The sequence below is a fragment of the Callorhinchus milii genome, unplaced genomic scaffold, assembly GCF_018977255.1.
Source record: "Callorhinchus milii isolate IMCB2004 unplaced genomic scaffold, IMCB_Cmil_1.0 Scaffold1, whole genome shotgun sequence".
NCBI classification, from domain to species: domain Eukaryota; kingdom Metazoa; phylum Chordata; class Chondrichthyes; order Chimaeriformes; family Callorhinchidae; genus Callorhinchus; species Callorhinchus milii.
This window is the reverse complement of record NW_024704742.1, coordinates 133,129,184-133,156,178: the sequence shown is the minus strand read 5'-3', so window position 1 is coordinate 133,156,178 and position 26,995 is coordinate 133,129,184. Positions and strand designations below refer to the sequence as shown.

Sequence of the window (26,995 nt, the reverse complement as noted above, 5' to 3'; positions counted from 1 at the left end):
CGAAGCTGTGATCTTGTCAAGACAAAATGATCTTATAGGCAAAGACTATGTGGAATTTGGGGCCTAAATTTCATAGCTAATATGGGATCAGTGCAGTATGATCACCTGGGATCAATGCAATGTGATCACTCGGGATCCAGCTAAGCACACATTTTATTGATCAAAAGTAACATGCAACAAGCTTGAATTATAGGACAAACAAGTGACTCATGGTACATCTGAAAAACTCAACTTTACTGTTCAAAAATGATACATGAAATACAATAGAAAGCAAATAATTGACACTGGCACGATGTATTGTTACACAAACCAATTTCAGCAAAATACATGATATTTGGATTGTTCGTAAGGTACAGTTACTCACCGACAAAAGAGGGAAGAAGAACACGTTTGAGAATCACATAAAAAGTATTCAACTTGAGGGAGGAGATGGGAGAGATGGGGGGGCGGTGTGACGGGAGTGGTGAGTTTTGTATGTAGATGCTATGTTGACTGACTAGATGGGGTGGGGGGGAGAGGGAGGGAGAGAACACACATGGCTATTTGGGATGAATAACAACAATCCTGGCTTTGATGCCTGTAATTTATTTTTAATAGATTAAGACATCGTTTTACAAAGAATAACTGACACCAGGATTAATGCTGACATGTAAATCCGCATCCAAGACAGTGCAGATTTCAGAGAAAACCAGAAGAGGAAGTGAAGCTTTATTATTGCTATTATTATGATTTTAATAAATATTATAACAATAATCCTTGCATTTGATACAGCACTTTTCATGTCGGGAGGACGCCTCAAAGTGCTCCACAGGATTCACTGTGAAGTGAAGTGTATTTTGTAGGCGAAAGCCTATGTTATAATAGCGACAGCTTGCATTGACATGGCGCCCTCTTGTTGAATAATGCCTTGAAGCGCTTCGCAGTGGGTGGGCATGTGGGGGAGGATGGGGTGAGGGGGAAAGGAGAGGTGACTTGAAAAGGTAAGTTTTAAGGCAAGACTGGGACAGGTAGAGAGCGAACAAGACGGAGGAACCAAGGTAGGGAGTTCCGGAGCTCAGGGCTGTAGAATTGGGGCGATGGTGACATGGAGAGAGTGAGCAAGCCCGAGGTAGCTGAGCAAAAGGGGTCGGAGGAGATAGAGAGATGGGGTGATGTGAAGAACGTGAAAGGATTTGCAGGTGAGGCTGAGATCTGGGATTCACTGAGAGATCGAAGCCAATGGAACCTGGCAAGGACTAGGGCCGTGGATGTGAGGATAAGGATGGGGATACGGGCAGCAGAGTTTTGGATGAGCTGATATCTATAAATGGTACAGCAAGGGAGATCAGCGAAGAGTGCTTCAGAAAGGTTCAGGCGGGAGGTAAAAATGAAGACATAATAAAAGGGGCTCAGTGGCATGTGGAATGAGGTAGGGAGTGACATGGCTGAGGTGAAGGAAAGTAGTCTTGGTCAGAGAACTGGTATGAGGGAGAAAGAAGAGTTGAGGATCCAACCGGATAAACCAAACTGGAACCAGAAATAAATAGAATAATTTTTGATCTGATTAAATCCTTCTTGGGTACAATGGGAAGCAACGCTATGAGAAGGTACACGCAGAGATATCCAAGGCAACAGTTCCTTCCAAACCTCATCAACTTATAGAAAAGAGGATATTTAGAAACTGCAGATAGATTTCCCTTCTGACACCATAAGTTTGTGAAGAAATCGTTGGTTTGGATGCCCTTTTTTGCAGATAGCCAGAAACAAGTTTGGGGAACTTTTCAACATGGGGTTTTCAATCTAGCACTGGAGTTAAAGCAGTCTATCCTTGCCTGGGAGGCAAAGACCTAACTATTGGATGTGGCTACATCTGCTATATTCTGGCCAAGTCTTNAAAAAATTTGGCAACGTTGGTTCCGATGTCAATCTTCCGTTGTTGTGGAAATCCCTGCGGTGCGGATTTTTTGAATACCCCCAATGGCTACTTAAGATGTGATCCCAACAGCATAAAAGGGGAACTGAATAAAGATTTGAAGCGGGAACATTGTAAAAGGCTTCAGGGAAAGAGCAATGAATTTGGAATTAGCTCCAGTGGGTGAACGAGCACCAGTTTGGGCTCAGTTCCTTGGGATGAATGGTCTCCTTCCACACTGCGATCTCTGTGACTCTAGGAACACACTGTACGTGTGTTTCATTTGGAAAAGGGCACTGCACAAATTTCCCTTTGGGAACCACATTATACAAAACTGGGTTGGGATAAGTAGAGGCACTGTAAAATCATACCACATAAAGCTTTAGGGTAAAGTATTGAGTAACTTGATTTGGATCAGACAGATAATTTGCTTAGCGGATTCTGTGTACTGATATTGATTAAAGTGTGGATTCGGATTAAGGTGTGAATTCAAACAAGTTTTGAGACAATTACATTTATACGTAAAGAACCCTGAAAATCAAACAAATACTTATACATTTAACATGATGCCATCAGATGACCATTTTCTAACAAGTGAGTTCTTAAGCAGTTTTTTTACACAAAAAGGATCATTTTTTATCTAACTTCTTACAACATCTAACGCTAACACTTAACCACTTGTACCGTTAAATAAGTGACTTCGAGCAATTACGTACGATAAAGCGTTAAATTATTTTACAGAAAGAGGCGTGTGTGGACGAACTGAGCCTTCTGCAAAAAACTAAATCTATTGGTGATTATTATTAAGTGATTAGACAAATACATGACTCCTCTCGCTCGCTCCCTGTACAGCCAAGTTGCAGTTAGTCGGAAACTTCCGTGCTGTCAAAGGGTAATGTAGGCTGGAACGAACGCACGTGGAGGATTAAAACTGTAGTACCTTTACATTCCTTTCATCTGCTTTGAAAAAGAAGATGGTCAAACCAAGCAACGCTTAAATGGAAGGCTTGAACAATGAAACTCCTCAAAGTTTCAAAGCTTCCCACATAGCATACAAATACGTCATCTCCCAGTAAAAAAAAGTCAATGCAGTCCATTCTCAGGCGGGTAGAGAGAGCACAGTGTTTGTCGCAGGTTGTGACTGTCCATCATCTGACAACCGGCCGTTAAAGTACAAAAACATTCTTTAAAACACTAGTGATAAAATTGCAGGTCAAAAAATCTGCGCACTCAGAAAAATTTCACAGTACTGATGCCAACAGTGAACCTGCCGTTCAATTAGCGCCCAATCTCACTTACGCGGATGCAGGGTGTTTTGTTATTATTTTTGTTTGGTGGGGGTGAGGGGAGTGGGGGCGTGTGTGTGTGAGGGATGGGGAGGGGAAGGAGTTGGTTGGAGGAAGCAGAGCATTGGTAGTTATCAGTTCAGGTAAATCACAGAGTCTTTGGCATGACAATTTAGCTGTATGTTGTTGGCGTTTCACATTCGATTCTCTTTATGATGGATATATATATTTTTTTTATCCCCTTGCGGAAACGTCCGACATGAGATTAAACGGTAACCATTTAGCCCATCGGAAAGAATACATCTACGTGATGGCATGATGCTGCAGAGATCCTTGGTTTGCTTTGTTTTCCTTCAATTCACTTTATTTGAGTGCGAGTTTGTGTGTGTAAGTGTGTGTGCGTGCATGGGTGTGTGTCCATTAAATTTCACAGGGATCAGAGCTCCAGGTTCCTGTGGATTTTCACCCTTCAGCATTTTGCAGGGCAGATTCCTTGCATCCACATTCCACACGTGCAAAATACAAAGCGTGGATTCCTCACAATTTGTTTTCTCTCTAGAATGGGAAAGGCAAAAACAATAATGGGTTAAAGGAAAGAAACAAAGAGAGAGAGTGACAGACAGACAGACAGACAGACAGAGGGAGAAAGTATTTGAAGGCACATTTCAACATTTGTTTGCTCTTAGCCTGGCTCAGTTGGTAGCACTTTCGCCTCTGAGGGCAGAAGGTTGTGGGCTCAAGCCGCATGACTTTGAACTCATGGTCTAGGTTGACACTGGGGGTTGCTGCATTGTTTGAGATGCTACTCTTCGGGTGAGATGTTAAACTGAGGTCCTGTCTGCCTGTTCAAGTGGATGTTAAAGATGGTATTACTAGAAAAGAGATGGGAGTTTCTCCCAGTGTCCTGGACAACAAACCCTCAGCTAAAATTCATGCCTGTTTGTGGGATCTTGCTGTGTACAAATAAGCTGCTGCATTCACTTACAAATTGCACAGTCACTAAACTTTGCAACAAATCCTGCGAAAAGCTTTGAGACCTCGTTGTAAAAGGGTCATATCAAGGATTATTATTATTATTTTTAAAACTGCTCTTTGAGAATTCTTTCATAGGGGATATTGCTTATCAAGGAATTTATTTAAATAATCATAAATAATAATCAGAATCATTGCATTTGTTCCAACACCTTTCACATCAGGAGGATGTCTCAAATCACAGAAGTTAGTGTAGTAATGTAAAATGCAGTGACCAATTTTATCTGGAGGATTATTGGCCAGACACTGGATGAAACTTCCTTCTCTTTTTGAATAGGATATTGTATTATATCTATATCTAATATATATTATTTTATGTAATATATATCTTTATATATAATAGAATAGGATCAATAATGTCCACCTGAACAGGGACCTCAGTTTAATGTGTCATCTGAAGGGCGACATCTCTGACAATGCAGTGCTTTCCCCATTGGAGTGTAGCCCAGACTATCAGCAAAGTCATGAGGTGGGGCTTGAACGAGAGGCGAGAGTGCCGTCAACTGAGTCTGGTTAACACACCATCAAACCACTAGTTAAGACGCAGCAGAAATCAAGCGGAGAGTGCTATAAATGCTATTGATAAGGAATCAACATCACCGTACAAGAAAAAAAAGACTGCACAAGAAAGCTAAGTTTTTTCACAAAGCAAATACTACAACAACAACAGAATTACATTTGTATAGCGCCTTTCACATCAGGAGGACATCCCAAAGCGCTGGACAGACAGAGTTATGGACCTGAGCTGAGGGTCGGGCTGGGGGAGGGCAGGGGGGAAGTAGGGAGATCGAAAGCACGATCGAAGCAGAGGGTCTTGAGATGGGTCTTGAAGGTGGCGAGGGAGGGGGCGAGACGGAGTGCGGGATAGAGTTCCAGAGGGTGGGGGCAGAGTGGCAGAAGGCCTACCCACCGATAGTGAGGCGAGACAGGCGGAGGACGTGAAGCAGGCCGGAGCCCGCTGAGCGGAGGGAGCGAACAGCGTGATAGGGGATTAGGAGGTCGGAGAGGTAGGGAGGAGCAAGACCGTGGAGGGTTTTAAAGGCGAGGATCAGGATTTTGAACTGCATCCTCTGTGTGATGGGAAGCCAGTGGAGTTGGGCAAGGATGGAGGTGATAGGGTACAGTAGAATTCCTGCACGAATTGGCTGCCTAACTTGCCCACAAGTTCACAGTCACTGAACTACAAAAATGTGAAGCACTTTGACACATTTTGAACATCACCAGTGCTACACTGACTGCGAGGATTATTGTTATCAGTGTAACGTAATTTTACATGGTCAGTGAGTCAGTGACCAGAGGCCATTGATTTAAGATAGTTAATAAATGAGCAAATGAGGTTAGGAGAATTGTTTTCACGCATTGAGTGGTTAGGACTCCCTGCTCTGCCAGGAGCAGTGGTTGAGGCAGAATCCAAATTGGCTTTCAAAAAGGAGTTGGATAAATAATAATAATGCTTGCATTTGATATAGCACCTTATCACATCATTGAGACATCTCAAGTGTTTTACAGAATATATTTTAAAATGGATTGACTATGTATTTTGTAGGCGAAATATGGCAGCCAGTTGCACTCAGCAGTGTCCAGCAACCAGCCATTAAGTGAATGACCAATTTTATTTGGGGGAATACAAGGGACCTCCAAAGAATTTGCTGATGCAATAGTGGGTAGAAATTCCACCTTGGATCACAAGATCGATTCAGATGAAAATGGCCCTTTGACCCATCTGATCTCATCCTTCCAGAACACCCACCCTCCCATCCTCCCATCACAGCATCAAGCTGCTTTTTAGAAATCCCACCTTTCCTAGTAACCTGCTCCAGTCTGTAAATTATCCTCGGAGTAAAGAAAAAACTTTCTGGTATCTGACCTCAAATTGGTTTTAACCACTCCAAATCTGTGTCCTCCTGATAATAATAATCATAATAATAATCATAATAATCCATGCATTTGAATATCATGTGGTTGAGCCAAATCAAAGAGCTTCACGGAACATATTGTAAAGTGGATTGACTGTATTTTTGTGGGCGAAAGACGGCAGCCAATTGGACACAGCAGTGTCCAACAGAGAGTCATGGATTGAGTGATCACCTTTTTTTTGTTGAAGCGATCCGCCAATCGACTACCAACTGGATTCCTACTTACTGCTGGGTAAACAGAGGTGTGTGGAGTAAGAAAACTTGCCTAAGGTTTAGCCCCACCCAATAATTCAACCTGGGTCCTCTCCCTTATGAGGGGAGTGCTATGGAACTAGCATCTACTGATCTACTATCTTTGTCAATTCTAAAGGATTGTTCTGGATTTTGAATCCCATTTAAAATTTTATGCACCTTCATGAGGCCCACGTGAGACTACACTATTAATGTTCATCTCAGAGTGTCCAGAATTTGGCAGATAGTTCAATTCAGCCACAGTTTGAAGTCATTTTTCTACGGTTTTGTGAAAGAAGCGTAAAAGGAACTGAATGCAAAAATTAACGCTGTGTTCAAGAATTCACCAAATTCTGGACCCACTGTTAGATATAAATCTAGACCCAAGTGGAATTTCTCCCCCATAGATAGGTGTGTGGAGGCTTTTTAAGTTCTCAATCTAGTTTGATAGAGAAGTCTTTCAAGGCTTCCTCTCTTCCTTTTTCAAGTCACAACTCAAAACATATCTCTTGATGGCGCTTTTGGTAATCTTTCTCTCCCCACCTCCTTTTGAATTAACAGTCAATTCATTTTACAGTATATTCGGTGAAGAGCTTTGAGACGTCGCGAATGCAAGGATTATTATTATTATTGTTGGCTCCCACCCTGAGCTCGGATGCCCATGCAGCACTGTGAGTGAGATATCCTGCTGACGTGAAAGGTGCTATATAAATGTAAATTATATTGTAGAAACACCCAAGAAACTTCTGACAGGTTCTGAGGAGTAGTTTTATAGACTGGTCCAACAGACTTATCCCCCATTCCTGTGGCAAATAACTTAGTGGCTCATACTGCATGTATCTCTGACAATAGGCCAGTTCTGACATTCCTGCTGACCAGTTCTCAACAGCTGTACAAGCTATAATCTGTGCACTATGCGGAAACATAGTCACGGAAAACAATTGCCTGGAATGTGGTCAGCTGGAGCCCACAGGGGTACAACTCAAGCTCCCACATGATCACTTTCTCACAAGCACAGCACAAGACTTGAACTGAGGCCGTGTTTGTGTTGTGTGTGTGTTTTTTTTAAGGGCTGGTGCTAAAATTGTACAGATACATAGAGTGATATGACACCATTCAGCCAACTCGTTCGTCCCTGTCAGTGTTCACACTCTTTCAAAGAGCCAGCACGGATACGATAATATTATTAACAACAACAACAATAATAATAGCACCTTACCACGTGGTTGAGATGCCTCAAAGCGCTTCACAGAAAATATTTTAAAGTTAATTGACTTGTATTTTTTTCACACGAGACACCACCCTATTCCCCACTCCTATATTCTTCCTCAAGAATGCATCAAGTTCTCCTCTTAAATGTATTATTATTATTTATTTATTAATATATCTTAAATATATAAATGCTTTTTGCTTCAACCACAGTCTTCTGGCAGCACATTCACACCGCCCTCTGATTGAAACAGTTCCTTCTAAACTCTGGCAGATTCACCACTGACTATTTTAAACAAAAACAGAGATCGCTGGGAACGCTCAGCAGGTCAGGCAGCATCTGTAGAGAAGACTATCTTATATTTATATCCCTTTCCTTTTGGATTCAGCAACAAGTGGAAACAGCCCAACAACAGCTCATCTACCTTATTGAATACTTTCAGAAACTTGAACATCGCTATTAGGTCCCCTCTCAATCATCTACCAGTGAGCTGCCAGAGCATAAGCTGCAGCTCTCTCAACTACACCATCGAGAATGTCTAGATTTGGCATTTCAGGCATTGTTCGACAACAACAACAAATTACATTTGTAAACACCTTTCACATCAGGAGGACATCGCTAGCATTCGACAGTCAGGGATTTGGACCCGAGCAGGGAGTTGGAATGGGGTGGGGGGCGGAGGGCAAAAAGAGTAGGGCAAAGATGACCGAAAGCGCTGGCAAAGAGGTAGGTGTCAAGACAGACTTTGAAGGAGGTGAGTGAGGAAGCGGGTCAGAGGGACTCTGAGATGGAGTTCTAGAGAGTAAGGGCAGAATGGCTGAAAAGCCACCCAACGGTGGGGTGGATAAGGTGGGGAAATATGAAGCAGGGCAAAAGGATCGGCTGGGACAGTGGTGTTGGAGGATCCTGGAGAGATATGGTGGGGCAAGACTATGGAGGGATTTAAAGTTGAGGATGAGGATCTTGAACTCGACCCACTGGGGGATGGAGATGGGGATGTGTTAATAAAGGTTAGCTCTTTCAAAGAGCCATTATAGGCACAGTCACAGGGTAATATGAACTTCCTTGTGTGCTGTAAAAGTGCTATCAACCTGTCCGCTCCCATCTCTCAGCAGCCTGCTTCATGTCCCCTGTCCAGCCTGCCCCACCATCGGCGGTCGGGCCTTTAACCTCTCCACGCCCCTCCCTCTGGAACTCCATCTACATTCCTTTTGCGTCACTTCCTCCCTTGCCTCCTTCAAGGAGCATCTCAAGACCCTCCTCTATGACCGCACCTTCGACCACACGCCTACCCTCCCAGCCCTCAACCCTGCTTGATCACACCCTCGCCTGCTCGGGTCCAAATCCCTGACTGTCCAGCGCCTTGGGACGTCCTCCCAAAATGAAAGGCGCTACACAAATGAAATTTTGTAGTATGATTCTGCAGTAAGCTAAAGGAGGGAATACACCTACCAGATCAATATGTTGACGATCACGCCCAGAAGCAATGCCATCATGGACGATATCAGTCGGGGAGAATTGTTCGTGCTTCGTTCAATCTTTTCATTTTCGCTCGCTTTGGTGACAGCCGCTGAAAGGAACACAGGAAGGAAATAAAGACAAGTCAAAATGGCTGGCATGCCCTTTCATCAAAGCTGTCCGTTCTCTAGCAAAATGTCTGTCTCTCTACCGCAATGTTTCACTTTTGTTTTAGGGTTAGGGAGGCTACAACCAGCTCGGAATACTGCTCCTGGTGCCTCTTCAGCTTATAGTTGTGAAATATAAATAATAATAATAATAATCCTTATATTTGTTATAGCGTCTTTCATTCTCAAAGTAGTTCACAGGATACACTGTAAAGTGTAGTGACTGTGTATTTTATAGGCAATTTGAAGATCAGGAAAAGAATCTTGAAGCTGATGGACTGAGAGCCTGGTAATGGTAATAGAAAAGGGTGTGCAGAGCCTGTTGTAGGAGAGGATATAGAGTTCTGGGTTGGTTGTAGCTGATGTAGAATTTACGGACACGTTTTTAGCCACTTTGCCCCATCTCTCTGGAACAGACGCCCCAAACCCGCTCTCGCACCCTCTCTCACCTCCTTCAAACAGCTGCTTCTGAGCTGTATCTTCTGGGAATCAAAGAACCTATCACTATACCTGATGTAATACTGCTTGTTGTTTCTTTGGTTTCTGTTTCTGGATCCACCGGCATTTGTGTCCACGGTGTGGCACGTACAGCCTTGCTCCATTCACTCCAGGTGCCGGCTTCATTGTCCTTGGCAGCCACTTGTATGATGTGTTCCTTCCCTGCGTAGGCATCGGTGATGGTGTGAAATGTTACGTCCGTCACTTCAACCTAGACAGAGTAGAAAAAGCCATCAGGTCTCTGTTGTAGAACGAAAGGGTCAAGGATGAGAACAGGACACTTGACCAGTTAAACAAAGCACATCCCGCGAGCACATTGACTCTCATGTGAAACCATAGAGCTTTACAGTACAGGGCAGAATAAGGAAAAAATCAGCATTTTGCCCATAAAATACACAACAACAACTTGCACTTATATAGCGCTACCCACGCAGGGTAGCATCTCAGAATGCTTAACACAATCAATTCGGTATAGCGCCTTATCAATTCTTTGAGGCGTCGCAAAGCACTTCACAGAATATACTGTAAAGTGTAGTGACTGTGTACTTTAAAGTGTAGTGACTGTGTACTTTGGTGATAGTCAATGTACATACAGCAATATCCCACACATAGCCATGAAGTGAATGGCCAACTGAAAAAACTTACTTCTCTTTTCAAATAGTACCACCTAAATAGGCAGGTGGGACGTCGATTCAATATTTCATCCAAGTGGACAGTACCTCCAATAATGCAGTACTCTCTCATTAGAATGTTAACAACAACTTGCATTTATATAGCACCACCCCCCCCACCTACGATAGCATCCCAGAGGGATTAACAGAGCAGAGCACGACGCCAAACAGGGAGGGTTGGGGGGAATGGTGACCGTAGGCACGGTCAAATAGGAAGGTGGGGAAGGAAGGGACAAGGCGGGGGGTGGGGGATAGAGGAAGAGTGTTCCAGAGTTTTGGGGAGTAGTGGCTGAAAGTGCGGCTGCTGACTGTGGAATGGAGGGCACGAGGGACAAGCTGGAGGCCAGAGTCAGTTGAGCAGAGGCAGCGGGTAGTGGGTTGTGGGGTAAGCAGGTCGGAGAAGTAGGGAGAGCATGAAGGGATTTGAAAACAAGTGTGAGGATCTTGAAATTGATCCGTTCAATGATAGGGAGCCAGTGAAGCCTGGCTAGAACTGGTGTGATGGGGTAAGGAGGTTAGTACGAGTGAGTATGCGGGCAGCAAAATTCTGGATCATCTGGATCCTGTGGAGCTGGGGAGATCGGCAAAGAAGGCATGCCTAGACTAGACTATGTGAGGCAAATGTCAGTCTAGACTGTGTGAATTCAAGGTCCCAACTTGCAGCTTGAACAAATCACCTTCTGACTAAGAAGTGGGAGTGCTACCCACTGAGCTGGAAACCAACTGAGCCAGACTGACACAAAAGACTGCAACATTTTTTTCTTTCTCCAATATATTTTTGTACTAACTTCTATTCCCCATTGCCTGCTACAATCCTTGTCTTGCCATAGAACTATGGAACTCTATGACACATTAGGAGGCTTTTCACCTCATTGCACAGTGGAGTCCTGTAAACGTAGTGGTTTGAGCACTCGATTCGCAAGCGAGAGGACCCATGTTCGATTCCCAGGCAGGGCAAAACGTTAGGCGAGTTTCTTTATTCCACACGCCACTGATTACTAGCAGTGAATAGGATCCCAGTAGTTACTCGATTGGTGGATCGCTTTCTGGGGATAAAAATCCCTTAGAAAAAATGCGGTCACTCAATCCACGACTGTTTGTGGGACACTGCTGGGCACATTTGACTACTGCGTTTCGCCCACAAAATAGAGTCAGTTTACTTTACAGTACAGTACAATCTGTGAAGTGCTTTAAGATGTCTCAACGACATGATAAGGCACCATATCAAATGCAAGGATTATTATTATATTAGTGTCAGAGTTTGCATGATCTCATGTTTGTCACTGGAGGAGTTAAAAGAAGCAGGTTGGAAGAACTATTTTTATCGAGCGAGTGAGTTATGAGAATAGTAATGTGTTGGCAGGATCGCAGACCATGGCAACATTGGATAAGTATTAAAGAGAAACAGTCTAAAGAAATGTGTGGAAAAGGATGCGGAATTGGGATTAGAGTGAGTTAATCCCAGTGCAAGAGCTGGCATAATAATAATAATCCTTGCATTTGATATAATGCCTTATTATGTTTGAACGGCCTCCTTCTGTTCTGTGAGACCCACTATCCGATGCTACGGTCTTTGCAGGGTTACTGTGCGCTGTACTTCTGGAAGGAAATCAGTCAGACAGAGCTAATTATGTGGTTTAGTGGGATGGGAAGCAGCGCACTCTTTAAATCTCTCTCATACTTAAACCGCGAAGGGACACAAAAAGCTTTCAGGAAGGCCAGCCTCGCTTTGCCGATGCATCTGGTCACCAGGAACCGGCTCTCAGGCCCATCTGGGAGTTAGATAAGATGGGTCCTAGGGGGAATCAGCTCTGACAATCTCTTCATCAGCCGGCCTACACTGGGCTGTCTTCTACATCAGCATATGCTTGTGGTTTGCATGTATGATAAGCATTAGCATTTTGCACTGCGGTATTGTGATGCACTTGGAAAAATATCAGGGACTTTTCTATTTCAAAAGAAAGAAAAAAACCTTTTCGCCCATTATTTACGTGTTGGGCTGCTCAAAGTGCAGTGTTGCAGAATCTCCTGGGCTCCATATTCTGCAGCGAAAACCACAGATGCGATACAATGGACAAGCACAGGAACCAGGAAGTATTTCTTTACATGGAGTGGATTGAGTGACCAAATTTGTTTTTTGGAGGGATCATTACCCTTGCATTGGATATAGCACCTTCCAGGCCAGGAGGGCATTTCATGCTTAAAGTGCAGTGACGGTATTTTGTGGGGAACGTGGCAGGCAGTTTGCACACAGCAACGCCTCACAAAGAGTAAATGAAGTGAATTACCGAACTTATGGCGGGGGATTGTCAGCCAGGTCACTGGGAGGAACTCCCTTCTCTTTTTGAGTAGTGCCATGGGAACTTTAACGTCTTACTGAACAACTGCCAATCTGTGCCCTGTTCCTTGGGGGAATATTTCCAGGGAGGAGAGCGCACACTACATTCCAGACAATGGGAAATCTCCATTCAGGGATGTAGCATCTGTAGAATCTTCAAAAACAACACCTTGCATTTATATAGCGCTCCTCACTTCAGTCTGATTTCGATACCCAGTCGTAGTTGCTTGGCATTTAAGAGATTAATAATAATCCTTGCATTTGATATAGTGTTTTCCACATCCTCTAGACATCTCAAAATGCTTCACAGAATATACTGTAAAGTGAATTGACTGTATATTTCTGGGCGAAACACGGTAGACAATTGCGCACAGCAGTGTCCCACAATCAGTCGTGGATTAAAAATGACCAATTTGTTATTGTTTTGTTTTGGAGGAATTATTATTAGGCGTGTGGAGTAAGGAAACTTGCCCAAGGTTTCGCCCTGCCTGGAATTGAACCCAGGTGTCTCGCTTCCAAGGCGAGTGCTATAACCACTAAGCTACAGGACTCCGATTACCTCTTAAACCTACCCAACTCCACCTTCCTCCCCCTGGATAATTGGTTTATTCCAATCTAATACAAAGCCACTGATCTCTGGGCTATATCAAGTTTCTGAAATTACCAACAAAATCAATAATACCAGCCGTGAATCTGACTCAACTACACATTTCTCTTCACTTTCAAATCCCTCCACAGCCTCGTCCCACCTTATCTCTGTGACTTGATGCTCTCTTTGCTCAGTGAACGCCAGCCTGCTTCACGACACACCATCGGTGGTCGAGCTTCCAGAGATATTATCCCCGATCTTTGAAACTTCAAAAGGGAACTCCTGCCCGCTCTTTCCCTGGCTTCAAAACTGCCTTCAGATCTATCTCTTTGTCATTTTAGTCACTTTTCCTTCCCCCAAACTCCCCCACCTATCCCCAGCTTGGGTTCCCAGTCAGCTGTGTGAACGTCTTGAATCAACAACAGCAGTAACAACTTCCATTTATATGGCATCCTCCACACAAGGTAGGGACGCCTTGGGACGTCCTTCCAACGTGAAAGGCGCTCTATAAATGGAATCTTGTTGTTGTTGTAGTGTGATGGTGTGTTGCAAGTCTATGACTCAGAAGTCAGGCTGTCCCATAAGACTATGTGCGACCATTCTTTTATCTGGGTTGAATTCTTGGCAGGGCGAAACCTTGGGCAAGTCTCCTTACTCCACACAGAGCCTAATAATAATCCCTCCAAAACAAAACAATAATAAATTGGTCATTTTCAATCCACGACTGTTTGTGGGACATTCCTGTGTACAATTGGCTGCCACGTTTCGCCCACAAATATACGGTCAATTCACTTTACAGCATACTCTGTGAAGCGCTTTGAGACGTCTAGAAGATGTGAAAAGCGCTATATCGAAATCAAGGATTATTATTATTATATCTGGCAGTGTCCTGGAAATAACACTGACAATCACATGGGATTTCCTGTTTACTTCCTGCGGAGAGGAAAAGTAGTTCGGAAAGTGGATTGGGGAGGTGCCGAGAGGGGTGGGAGGGGATAGGGTTGAGAGGTTGAGAGGAAAAGGAGAGCAAAAAGCTTATAAAGGGAGAAACGGGATTCATTTACAAATTCTTGGTGGATTACATAAGGTGATGAACTCAGGCTGATAACATCTCTTCAGTTAAGCAGAAACAAGTGGGCTTAGGTAATCGCTTTGGCAGGCAAAGCAGTGTTTTCAGAGCTAAAATTGCTTTTATTTGCTTTGAGCTCTCTCCAGCAGGATCGTGCCTGGTGCAGTGTGTCCAGAGCAGTTAATGCTGTTTCATTTCAATTAAGCGTTGAGGACAACAGATGTGGAGTTTGGGGGCTGGGGAGGGTTTGGTCGAGGCAGCTGCAAAGTGAATGAGAGAGAGAGAGAGAGAGAGAAAGGGAGAGAGGGATTTACAGAAATCTCTGCCAAACACAACACTCTTTACTTGGGTTAATCGCACACAGTTAAAAAGAAAGGACATTTGCCATTTTCACGCCTTACGCCAAAAAATTATAAATCCAGAGCAGTTTGGGTGTTGATTTGAATGGATTCATTTCACTGGCAAAGCGCAGGATTGCCAAGCTCATGTCTGCACTAAACAGGCAATGAGATTCCTGGATAGCGTCTCAGAGATCCTAATGGGGAATCCTGTATGATCCTCCCTGTCTTCCGGCACTTCGGGATTGAGTCCCAGCCTTAATGCGCTGCCGGTTACTCAAAGGATTACCCATTAGCGGACCGTCAGACACTTTCGGTGCAACTCGCTGCAGTGCTGGGGGTGTGCCTCATTGTGCCATCGTTCAGATAAGACATTAAACCGATGTCCCATCTATCTGTTCAGGTGGACGTTAAAGATCCCGTGGCGCTATATGTAAAGAGGAGGGAGTTTTTCCCCACTGACCTGGCCAAACATCTCAACAATTGGACATTCCCCTCAAAGCTGATTTGGGGACCTTGCTGTGGACATTGGTTGAGCAGGATAGTGCATTGAGGGGGGAGGGAATGGAATTTGCAAGGAGGGTTTGGGCACAAGGGTGAGGGACATTTTGTTAAAGTAAATCAGCCCTAAACGTACTTCCTAAACCACCCTTATCTTGTGATAACACAACTGTTATTGTCAAATTACAGAAGAGATAAGATCCCAAAATTCTAATCCGTCAAAAGTAATCCTTTAACACTCAAGGAACGCTTTTCCTGTTTTGGTTTTCCACTGGACACAAAGAACTAAACCCTGAGGGGATTAAACTTGGCTTGAGCGAAACATCACTTGCCAGTTTGGACCTGTGGATGCTGAATGGTGCGCGATTCTTCCTGCAATAATAATAATCCTTTCATGATTTATATTTGTTGCAAAGTGAGGCAAGGTGAAGTGATTGAGAGAGAGTGTGCACATAGCTCTCACTACGTTGCATACAAAATGCACACTCACTACACTTAGTGTAGCGGTGTACAGTTAGCGGTCAGAGCGTGAGAGATGCTATACGTATGCAAGTTGTTGTAGGTCCAGCATATCCTGTGATTTCTTCCCGATGTGAAATGTGCTATAGTAAATGCATAGATGCAAATATAAAAGGGGTTGTTGTTGAATCAGGAGGTTTTAATATTTGTCATTTTTTTTAACCAGATCTCCAAGACTATATCCTGCCTGAAGAGCGCGATATAAATACAAGTTGTTGTTATTGTTATTGAATACGAGGGGGAAGTAAGATGAGGCGTGTGATATGACAACTGTTAACACACGAAGAGTCGATGTGGGTCAACATCTCCTTGATGATTGGTTTGGCCTGAAACATTCAGGTTCCAGCTCCACTTTAAAACAAGAGTCAGTGGTTTGCACAGGTTGGCAAGTTTCCCATTGCTTGTCCATCAAAGATCACCCTAGCTGGACAAGCAGTAGGAAGCTTGCCAGACATTGCTCTCAAATGGCAAGCTGTGCAATCATAGCTGATTGAACCCCAGCAGACTCTGACCCTGAACGTACACTGTGGGGTCCCTCAAGCCTTGGTTCTTGCCAACTTGCCACAAGCACTCTCCAGAATTAGATAAACAGGATATGTCCCTCCAGGGAAGGGAGTGCACCCTCCACGCAATAATAATACTTCATTTGATACAGCGACTTATCATGTCATCAAGACATCTCAAAACGTTACACAAAATATACTGTGAAGCGGTGTAACTGTATGTGTTTTGTGGGCGAACGTGGCAGCCAATTTGCACACAGCAACATCCCAGGCACAGGTAAACTTCCACGCATAGGCGGCATACTAATGTCGCACTCTCAGTTTGGTATGGATACTCTTAAGCATACACATGGGTTTCCGCACATGTCAGACACCCGGCTGCCCAAAAAAGACGGGATGAGCTAACCCACTAGGGCTTTGGCACGTAGGAGATTGAGCACTTGAAAAGCATCCAAGACTCAATGGTGAACCAAAGAGACTGGTCAACCACCAGCAATGCTTTGCATTCACCACTGACCAATACATCTACACCAGACATATTTTCTCAATGCCAGTTCATCTCAAGGGAGTCATTGTGGAGTCAGGTAGCATAGTGGTTAGCTTGCTCGCCCCACAGCGAGAGGACCCTAGTTCAATTCCTGGGCAGGGCGAAACCTTAGGCAAGTTTCCTTACACCACATGCCTCTGTTTACCTAGCAGGAAGTAGCAACTCGGTTGTTAGTCGATTGGTGGATTGCTTTCTGAGGGTAATAATCCCTCAAAAAAATTTGGGTCAATCACTCCATGTCTGTAGGTGGGACAATACTGTGCACAATTGGCTATCAAGTTTTACCCACAAAATAAACAGTCAATCCACTTTACAACATACTGGAACCATCGTTGCTTTGCAGCTTGCTCCTTCCTTCCCACCACTCCCTTCACGAATCCCACCAATCGGGTTTCCGTGCCATCCACAGCACAGAAACAGCTTTGGTCAATGTGACGAATGACAATTTGTCCATCTACGACCAGGGCTACCACTCCCTCCTCGTCCGCCTTGACCTCTATGCTTCCTTTGATACCGTGGACCACTCTATCCTAATCCATTGCCTTTCCTCTCATCTCAACTTCATGATGACATCAACATGGGGTCAATTTCCACATGTATGCGGATGACACCCAACTCTATCTCTCTGCCTCCACCCTCGACTTCAGGACCACTGCTGTCCTGACAGAATCCCGACCCTCCCACCCTCCCCAATCCGGACCCCCAGCTCGGATCCAAATCCTTGATTGTCCAACGCCTTGGGACGTCCTCCCAATGCGAGAGGCTCTATCCAAATGTAATTTTGTTGTTGTTGTAGTATTCACTGTGAAGTGCTTTGAGACATCGCAATAATGTAATGAGGCACTATATCAAATGCAATGATGATTATTATTATTATTGTTGCCTTTGTCCTCACTTAATCAACCTCAAAAGGTTGAAGGGTCACAAAATCCCACTGGGATTTTAAAAACAATATCTTCTCTACCGTCCTCCCATCACAGCACTGAGATTTTTTTACTTGAACTGCAATGACTTTGGCCTCAACCACTCTTCCTGGCCACCTGTGACAGTCGTTAAATACCCTCTGGGTTAAGAAAAAAACCTTTCTGGTGTTTGTCCTGAAATTGCCCTGTGCAACTCAAAACCTGTGCTCAACCAGCCTGTGATTTTGCTTAGTGCATAATTGTTGTACTTTTCCTGCAATTGCATGTTACTTGTTTGCCAGCTTTAAGCCTTGCCTTAGTTTCGAATTAATTGCACCTCATGGTCTTTTGATTTATTTATGAATTCCTGTGCAGGCCATTCTGAAACATAACTCATAATGGTATAAACATAATCAATTATTAATATACTGTAAGATATATGTGCAATTACGCGCCATGTTTACTTCACATCAGGTAGAACCATCTCTGTAGTATTCCAGGCTCCCAGGTTGAGGATTTGGCCCTGTTTAGACCAGGGGTGGATTTCATTGCATGCAAGTTCTAGTCATATTAATAATAACAATAATCCTTGTGTGTGTTAGAACCCTTAATTACGTAATATTTGCTTAAAAACAAATAATTAGGTTATTCAATCCACGACTGTTTATAGGACACTGCTGCGCACAATTGGCTGCCGTGTTTCGCCCACAAATATACAGTCAATTCACTTAACAGTATTCTGTGAAGCGCTTTGAGATATTTCGAAGACGTGATAAGGCGCTATATGAAATGCAAGGATTATTATTATATGTTAAGCCTTCTGTAAAGTGCAGTGACCTTATTTGGTAGGGCACTATGGCAGCCAATTTCCACACTCCAATATCCCACAAAAAGCTCAACACTGTGATCAGAGGACAATAGGGTTGATGGATGAGAAGGTGGGTTGAAGGGCCTGCTTCATTCAAACCAATTTAGTGATCTCGTGGGATATTTAGGTGTCGGGCTGGTTCTGATGGTAGAGTTCCTTCCTCTGAGTCAGACGTTTGTGGGTTCAAGCCACACCTTGGAACTTTCATCTTAGATTCTAGGTTACTCCAAAATACAAAGAGTGAGAGAGTGAGAGAAAGTGACTGATACATCACTACAAAATAATAATAATCCTTGCATTTGATATAGAGCGTCGCTAAGACGTCTCAAAGTGCTTCGCAGGATATACTCTAAAGTGCATTGACTGTGTATTTTGCATGCAAAACGTGGCAGCCAATTGTGCACAGATTGAGTGACCAAATTGGTTTAAATTGTTAGCCCCCGGAAACAACAACAACGTTACATTTATAGAGCGCCTTTCACGTCGGGAAGACCTCCAAAGGCGCTGGACAGTCAGGGGTCAGGACCCGAGCATGGGAGAGGGGTGGGGTAGGGGTGAGGGAAGGCAGAGAGGTGGGAGGGCGACCGAAGGCACCATCGAAGAGGAGGGTCTTGAGACCAGCCTTGAACAACAACAACAACAACAACAAAATTACATTTATAGAGCGCCTTTCAAGTCGGGAGGACCTTGAAGGAGGCAAGGGAGGCAGCGAGGCAAAGGAACTGTGGGATGGAGTTCCAGAGTGTGGAAGCAGAGAGGCTGAAAGTCCGGCCACCGATGGTAGGGCGGGTCAGGCGGGAGACATGGAGCAGTCCAGAGCCCGCTGAACGAAGGGAGCGGGCAGGTTGGTAGGGAGTCAGCAGGTCAGAGAGGTAGGAGGGGGCAAGGCCATGGATGGCCTTGAAAGTGAGGACGAGGACCTTGAACTCGATCCTCTGGGGGATGGGGAGCCAGTGGAGTCGGGCGAGGGTGGGAGTGATGGGGTCACGGAGCCTGGTGCTCAAAAGTACACGAGCTCCAGAGTTTTGGATGATCTGCAACTGTGGGCAGCACGGGAACCCAATGGGAGGGGCTCATAGAGGGAATGGGAGGAGAGGAAAAAGCGAAGCTGGGAGGCAACGGCTCTCTCAAGGATTGTAGACAAAAAAGGGAGGTGGGAGATGGGCCGGGTAGCTGGATAGCTATGTTGGGTCAAGAGAAGGTTTCTTCAAGGTGGTGCTGATAGTGGTTGTTTTGACGGGGCAGGAACAATGAGAGGTTGATGATATCGGCGAGTAGTGGGGTAAGGAGGTGGAGCTGGGATTTAAGGAGAGCAGTCGGGATGAGGTCCAGGGAGTAGGTGGTGAGCTTTATGGATAATATGGTGGTGATGACAGAGGAGCAAAAACAATCTGCCAATCGACTAACAACCTGCTTACTGCTAGGTAAACAGGCGTGTGGAGGAAGGAAACTTGCCTTATGTTTTGAGCTGTCCGGGAATCAAACCCAGGTCCTCTCGCTTGGGAGACCAGTGCTCTAAACAATACGCTACACGACTGCACAAATGGTCTGTGTAAAATAACAGATGGTCTATGTAAATTGCAAATGTGGATTTGGTCTCAAGTTGGTTGGGAGCCAGTTTGCAGATGAGCGTCCACGCCATTCATGCAAATACAAGTTCATACAAGTTCAAAACCAATTAGGCCCCCCCACCACCACCACTCCTCTTTCCCATCCCATACACATCTGGAAACTATCCATTATGTTGTATAATATATACAAGACCTTGTTGTGCTTCCCTATCTGCATCGAGTGAGAAATGCGAAGCATGGTGTTGGGATAAGCTGGCTGCACAAGTACTGTTGCTGGACACATTTCTTTGCACAGAGAAGGCCTAGAAGACGGTAGATAAAGAATTGATTTGGGGATGTGTAACAAGGAGACAGGTAGATATTTGAGAAGTGCATATTATGGCCTATTAAGTATTAAACTTATTCAGCAGGAAGCTTGCCAGACAGTGCTCTTGATGCAAGCTTTGCAGTTTTAGCTGTATAAACTCTCGCAGTTACCTCAACGCACACGCTGAGATCCCCAAGCCTTGGCTCTCGCTAACCTGTACCTAACCTGCACCTAATTGGGTAAGCGAGATGAGAGAACACAAACACAGGGAAATTTCCATGTTAATAATAATATAATAATAGTTCTTGCATTTGATATTTCGCCTTATCACATCTTCAGGTGTCTCAAAGCGCTTCACCGAATGTACTGTAAAGTGAGATGACTGTATATTTTGTGGGTGAAAAGCGGGAGCCAATTGCACACGGCAATTATTATCCCCAGAAAAGCAATCCGCCAATCAACTAATCCTTGTTATCTAACATGAAGCAGCAAATGACAAATGCGCGATTTCTCACAGAATATATTATAATGATTATCGTTTGACTTATCACCTTTCACATCTGGAGGACATCTCAAAGCGCTTTGCAGGATTCACAGTAAAATGCAGTGACTGTGTATTTTGTAGGTGGAACGTGGCAGCCAAGTTGCGTAAAGCAATGAACCAGAAATAGCTATGAAGTGACTGCCCAATTTTTATCTGGGATTGGTGGCCTGGAACTTGCCAGTCTCCACCATTCATAAAATCTAATTAATTCAAAACTTCGCTACCCTTATCCTCACCCACAGCAAATACCATATCTCCATCCTACATTCCTTGCCAGGCTTCACTGATTCCCTCACCGAATGGATCAATTTCGAGATCCTCACACTTGTATACAAATCATTTCATGCCCTGGCACCTCCCTTCCTCTCCAATCTGCTTACGCCCCACTTCACCATACGCTGCCTTTGTCCAGCTGGCTTCAGCTTCCTGAACTCTGTGTCTCAATCCGTCCACATTGCCTCCTCCTCCGATAGTGCTGATGGTCACCTGCCCTCTCTGCACTAGCTCGGCATCAAGCTCTATCACTGTTAAGCGCGCTGAGACGCTACCCCGTGTGAAGGGCGCTCTATAAGTGATACTGTTATTATTAAACTAGGTCTACACATACCCAGGCCAGGTGTTGGATAATTAATACAATAATAATAATCCTTCAATGTAGCGCCTTATCACGTCGTTGAGACGGTTCAAAGCGCTGCACAGAATATACTGTAAAGTGAATTGACTTTTGTGGATGAAACACGGCAGCCAATTGCGCACACCAACATCCCACTAACAGTCTTGGATTGAGTGACCAAATGTTTGGGGGGGTGTTTATGGAGGGATTATTACCAATCAACTAACAACCAGGTTCCTACTTACTGCTGGGTAAACACAGACGTGCAGAGTAAGGAAACTTGCCTGAGGTTTCGCAAAGTTATTCTGATTGACCTGCAGTGAATGTTGAGCCTTGTTGCAGCATTCTCTGGCTTTCCTGCAGGATTGCCGCATTCTTGGCTTTATTGCCGAATTCCAGCAATCTTTGTGCTTTTTATCACATGTCAAAAGATTCTCACATCGGAGCAGCTAATTTGATTACAGTGATGTTTCACACACACGGCAGTGAATGGACAATTTTTTTTCACTGGGGGAATGTTTTGCCAGCAAACCAGGAGAAAGAAACTCCCTTCTCTTATCAAATAGTAATAATAATACCTGCATTTGATACAGCATCTCATTACATCTTTGAAACATCACAAAGCATTTCACAGAATACACTGTAAAATGAATTGACTGTATATTCTGTGGGCGAAACGCGGCAGCCAATTGCGCACTAAAAAATGATAATAATATAATAATTCTTGCATTGGATATAGCGCCTTATCATGTCATTGAGACACCTCAAAGCGCTATAAAGGATACACTATAAAGTGAATTGGTTGTATATTTTGTAGCAAAACGTTGCAGCGAATTGCGCACAGCAGTGTCTTACAAACCATCGTGGATTGAGTTACCAAATGACCAAATAGTGCCACAGAATCTTTAACGTCCACCAGCAGTCTGGGCTTCAATTTAATCTTTTATCTGAAGCACGGCACCTCCGATCATCCAGAGCCCTCCCCAACACCACACTGGAGCGTCAGCCTCGACTTGTAAATCCAAAGTCCCGACATGGGTTTTTGTACCCACAACCTTCTGTCACAGATGCGAGAGTGCTACTGACTGAGCCAGTGTTAGGCGGTAGAAACCAAACAAAGAAAAAGTTACAAAATTGAGATAAACGAGTGCAAACAACACCACAAACTCTAGGTCAAAGGCTGTTGGCTTGGAATGACCCAAGATAAATAAATTGAGAAGCTGTCAGTTGATTCCACGCTTTGCTATGTGAATTCCATCAGTCTGCCAAGGCAACTCTGTTTGCATTTCATCTGAGCACAAAAGAAACAGACTCTTTTGGAGCCATCGAACGCTGGAGTTATGTGTTCTCAGCTCTCCTCAGCGCACAATACGGCCTTCGGGTGAAATTTACGGGGTGTGTGAGGTGATAATTATCACTGGTGACAACTGTCACTGTCGCTTGTTGAAAGAAAGGTGGAACTTTCACCCAATTGTCTTGTCTTATTTATACTGCCTCTTCATTCAAATCCATCCCACCCCCCTCCCCATTCAAATGAATTGACAACTCGTCTCATTCCGCATAGCACGCTGCTGGCACATTTGTCTATTTTGTAAAGCGCTTTGAGATAATTAGATCACACGAAAGGCATTATATGAATGTGAATTACAATGGGAGTCACATTATAACATGGTGGTTGGGAAGTCATAAAATTTAAACCCTCCTTAGTCCTCTGTTCCTATTATCCTCTGTCCCCTGTTCAGGTGTTGTTAAAGATCCCCTAGCAACACTCAAAATGATAGGGAAGTTTCTCACAGTGTCCTGGTCAACAACCCCCTGGAAAATAAAATTGCTCGTCCACTTTCATGGCTGTTTGAGGGAGTAGCTGTGCGGATATTGGCTGCCATGTTTACCGACAAAATATATTCTCATCGTGCTTCACAGTCAAATCCTGAGAAGCTCTTTGAGATGCCATGATGACGTGATAAGTCGATATATCAAGTACAAGGATTATTATCTTATAAGTGCAGAGACTGTGTTTATTGTAAGCCAAAGCAATATTAATAGAATAAGTAAAAAAAATTGTTGGAAGCAGAGTTCCATCTTACACACATGTAATAGCTAAGTAGCACAGCATGTAGCACTGACTATAAACCATGTTCAATTGCCCTCTTCTGTACAGTTGCTTGGATGTCTTGAGCCACTCCACCCTTCCCCCACACAACACCAACCAAACCCCCACTCCTTCAGACCCTTAAATGCTTTCTCTTTTTCATCGCTTAAATGCTTAAGTGTTTCAGAATGTTTCCTCTGAGCTTCCAATCATGTGGACAAGTTTGCAGTCATTTCGAGCTAGGTCGAAACATTACCAGGATCTGGTCCTGATGATTTTGCACTGTGCTGCAGATTCCTTTGAAAAATTAACATGTGGGAACGGTACAATATGACACAAGTTTAAATTTATACTGTGTCTTTCACATCGGGAGGATGTCCCAAATTGCTTAACAGTCCTGGCATTTGAGCAGGATGGGTGGATGGTGGGGGAGTCAAGGGGGGTGAGGGGAAAGATGACCAAAGGTGCGGTCAAAGGAATAGGTCTCGAGATGGACCTTGAACCGGGGTGAGGGAGGATGCGAGTCGGAGGGTCTCCGGGATGGAGTTCCAGAGAGTGGGACTGTGCTTTTATACACGGATTCCCATTCTGTCCTCCTGTCTCGCCTTTTGGGTTCCGTGTGACTTGCGATAGGGTGGGGAGAGGGTGTGGGGGGAACCAAGGAATCATATTCATTGCGATAAAGTTGAGCACTCACTTCATGGCTGTCTGTGAACACTTATATACACAAAATAGGCTGCCATCTTCGCCAACCAAAATGCAGTCACTCCACTTTACAATGAAATTCTGTGAAGCGCTTCGAGACATCATCCTGACGTGAAACAACAATAAAATTATACAATTGTATAGAAGGTGCCATATCCAATGTAAGGATTCTTATTATTAATAGTAAGGATTATATTTTGGTATAGCATCTTTCACCTCGGCAGGATGTCTCAAAAGCCCTTCACAGGATTTGATTTTAAAGTGCAGTGACTGTGTATTTTTATAAGTGAATTTGAGCACTGCTTCATCCTGCAAACGACTGTGAAGTGAACGACCGATTTGATCCTGGGGATTGTTGGCTAGTTCAATTTTCTCATGGGGGGGTGAGGGGGGATAATTGGGATAATTGTCAGCCGGGACACTGGGAAAAACTCCCCTTTGGCTCTGCTTGAAAAGCACTATATTAGTGCAAGTTGTTGTTGCTGTCCTTTTCCCAATTCTTCTTTCACAAGTTCATGGACTTTCCCCACCCACGCGCGGTTAACCCTTTAAGGGTTCCAGCCAGCTGTGTTTCTGTACCAGTGCCTCACATCCCAGAGTCAGACAGGAAATTAAAGCTTACAACTGCACGTGTTCATTTTTAATGCCAGGATCGACACTACGGTTTAAGGACAGCCCTTTCGGGCTTCGGAACCTGGCTACGTATGAAAGTTAAGCGTTTATCTCCAAATTGCAATATTTTAAAAAGGACAAAGAGCCAGTGAAGTGTAGTAACTGCATTTTGTGGGCGAATGTGGCAGCTGATTTGCACACATCAAATGTCCAACAAACAAAAGGCTGTGTAGTGAATGGACAATTTTATTTTGAGGATTTGGAGAGCCCAGGAGAAATGTTTTCACTCAGACAGATGTTGGGATGTGGATCGCCCTGCCAAGCAAAGGTAGTAGCGGCACAGCCCATTGTTTCAAGAGGAAAGCAGGTAGGTATCCAGATGTTAAGGAGTCTTGTAGCATAGTGGTTATTATAATAATAATAATAATCCTTGCATTTGATATAGCTACTTATCACGTTTTCAAAACGCTTCACAGAAAATACTGTAAAGTGAATTGACTGTATTTTGTGGGCGAAATGTGGCAGTCAATTGCCCACAGCAGCGTCCCACAAACAGTCGTACATTGAAGTGACCAAATTATTTTTTTTTTTGAAGGAATTATTATCCCTGGAAAAGTGATTCGCTAATCGACTAACAACAGGGTTCCTACTCATTACTCGGTAAACAGAGGCGTGTGGAGTAAGGAAACTTGCTAACAAAGAGTGTGGTTGCTGTGTGGGAGCAGCTTCTACACTATCAACAAATTCACACACTCAGGTGTTCACGTGATGTGAACGGCCATCTTACAACAACGACATCAACAACAAGACTACATTTGTATAGCGCCTTTCATGTCGGGAGGACATCCCAAGGCGCTGGACAGTGTACAGCATTTCAGACCCGAGCTGGGGTCAGGGGGAGAGAAGGGAAGTGAGGGGAAGGGGGGTTGGCCGATGGCAGGGTCGAAGAGGAGGGTCTTGAGTTGAGACTTGAAGGAGTCTAAGGAAGGGGCGAGGCGGAATGATTGGGGGATGCAATTCCAGAGGTTGGGGGCAGAGTGGCTGAAGGCTCTCCCGCCAATGGTGGGGCGGGTGGGTCGGGGGACATGGAGCAGGCCAGAGCCGACTGAGCGGAGGGAGCGGGCGGATTGGTAGGCTTATGATACAAAGGGCAACCATTGTATAGACAGGTGTGTAAAAGAGAGAAACTTGAAGGTATTTGGGCATAGGACAGGGGAGTGGGATTGAATGAACACCTTTTTTCTGAGAGCAGGTGCAGGTTTGATGGGACAAATAGCTTCCTTCTTGTGCGGTAAATTTGTATGTTTCTATGAATCGATGATTGTTGGCCAGAAAAAACAGGATAAATTATCTGCAAGGATTTTTTTGGGAGGATTGCATGTGTTTTTTAAAAGAAAAGAAACCCAAACCAACTTGACATCTCTTCCCCTTGGCTCTTTATCACAGAACCCTGTCAATGTGGAGGCTTCCTCCTTTGAGTTTGGATTTGCAGCCTGTTCCCATCTCTTGCTATACCTTCTCCTGTTTTACCTATTTATACATGCTTACAGTGTATGGACCCGATCAAACAATATTTAAACCAGAGGGGTTTTTATTTTGCCTGAGTTGAAATGATATTTATAAACTTCTATAATAATAATCATCCTTGCATTTGATATAGCGCCTTATCATGTCTTCGAGACATCTCAAGAGCGCTTCACAGAATATACTGTAAAGTAAATTTGACTGTATATTTTGTGGGCAAAACGCAGCAGCCAATTGCGCAAAGCAGTGTCCCACAAACAGTCGTAGATTCAGTGAATGATTTCTTCCTTTTTTTAAGGAATTATTAACCCCGGAAAAGTGATCTGCCAATCGAGTAACAATCAGGTTCCTACTTACTGCTAGGTAAACAGAGGCGTGTGGAGTAAGGAAACTTGCCCAACGTTTCGCCCTGCCGGGAATTAAACTCAGGTCTCTTATAAAATAAATATTATTTTATTTATGAATATTAAACAAATTGGACATTCACTTCATG

General features: G+C 44.1%; 1 protein-coding gene and 1 non-coding gene across 4 annotated transcripts in view; both read right to left on the bottom strand.

Moving 5' to 3' along the window:
* Window positions 1–804: 804 nt before the first annotated feature.
* Window positions 805–26,995, bottom strand: part of cntfr (ciliary neurotrophic factor receptor) — a 147,544-nt gene continuing 121,353 nt past the window's right edge. For all 3 annotated transcript variants that reach the window (XM_042335831.1, XM_042335830.1, XM_042335832.1), the window contains 3 exons: window positions 9,702–9,900; window positions 9,019–9,136; window positions 805–3,732 (listed from right to left, as the gene is read on the bottom strand). In XM_042335831.1, the coding sequence (XP_042191765.1) occupies window position 3,732; window positions 9,019–9,136; window positions 9,702–9,900 (318 nt within the window). In that variant the 3' untranslated portion in view covers window positions 805–3,731. The remainder of the gene's footprint in view (window positions 3,733–9,018; window positions 9,137–9,701; window positions 9,901–26,995) is intronic.
* On the bottom strand, window positions 13,178–13,249 carry trnap-ugg. The gene has a single exon. It is a non-coding gene; the product is annotated as a tRNA-Pro (tRNA).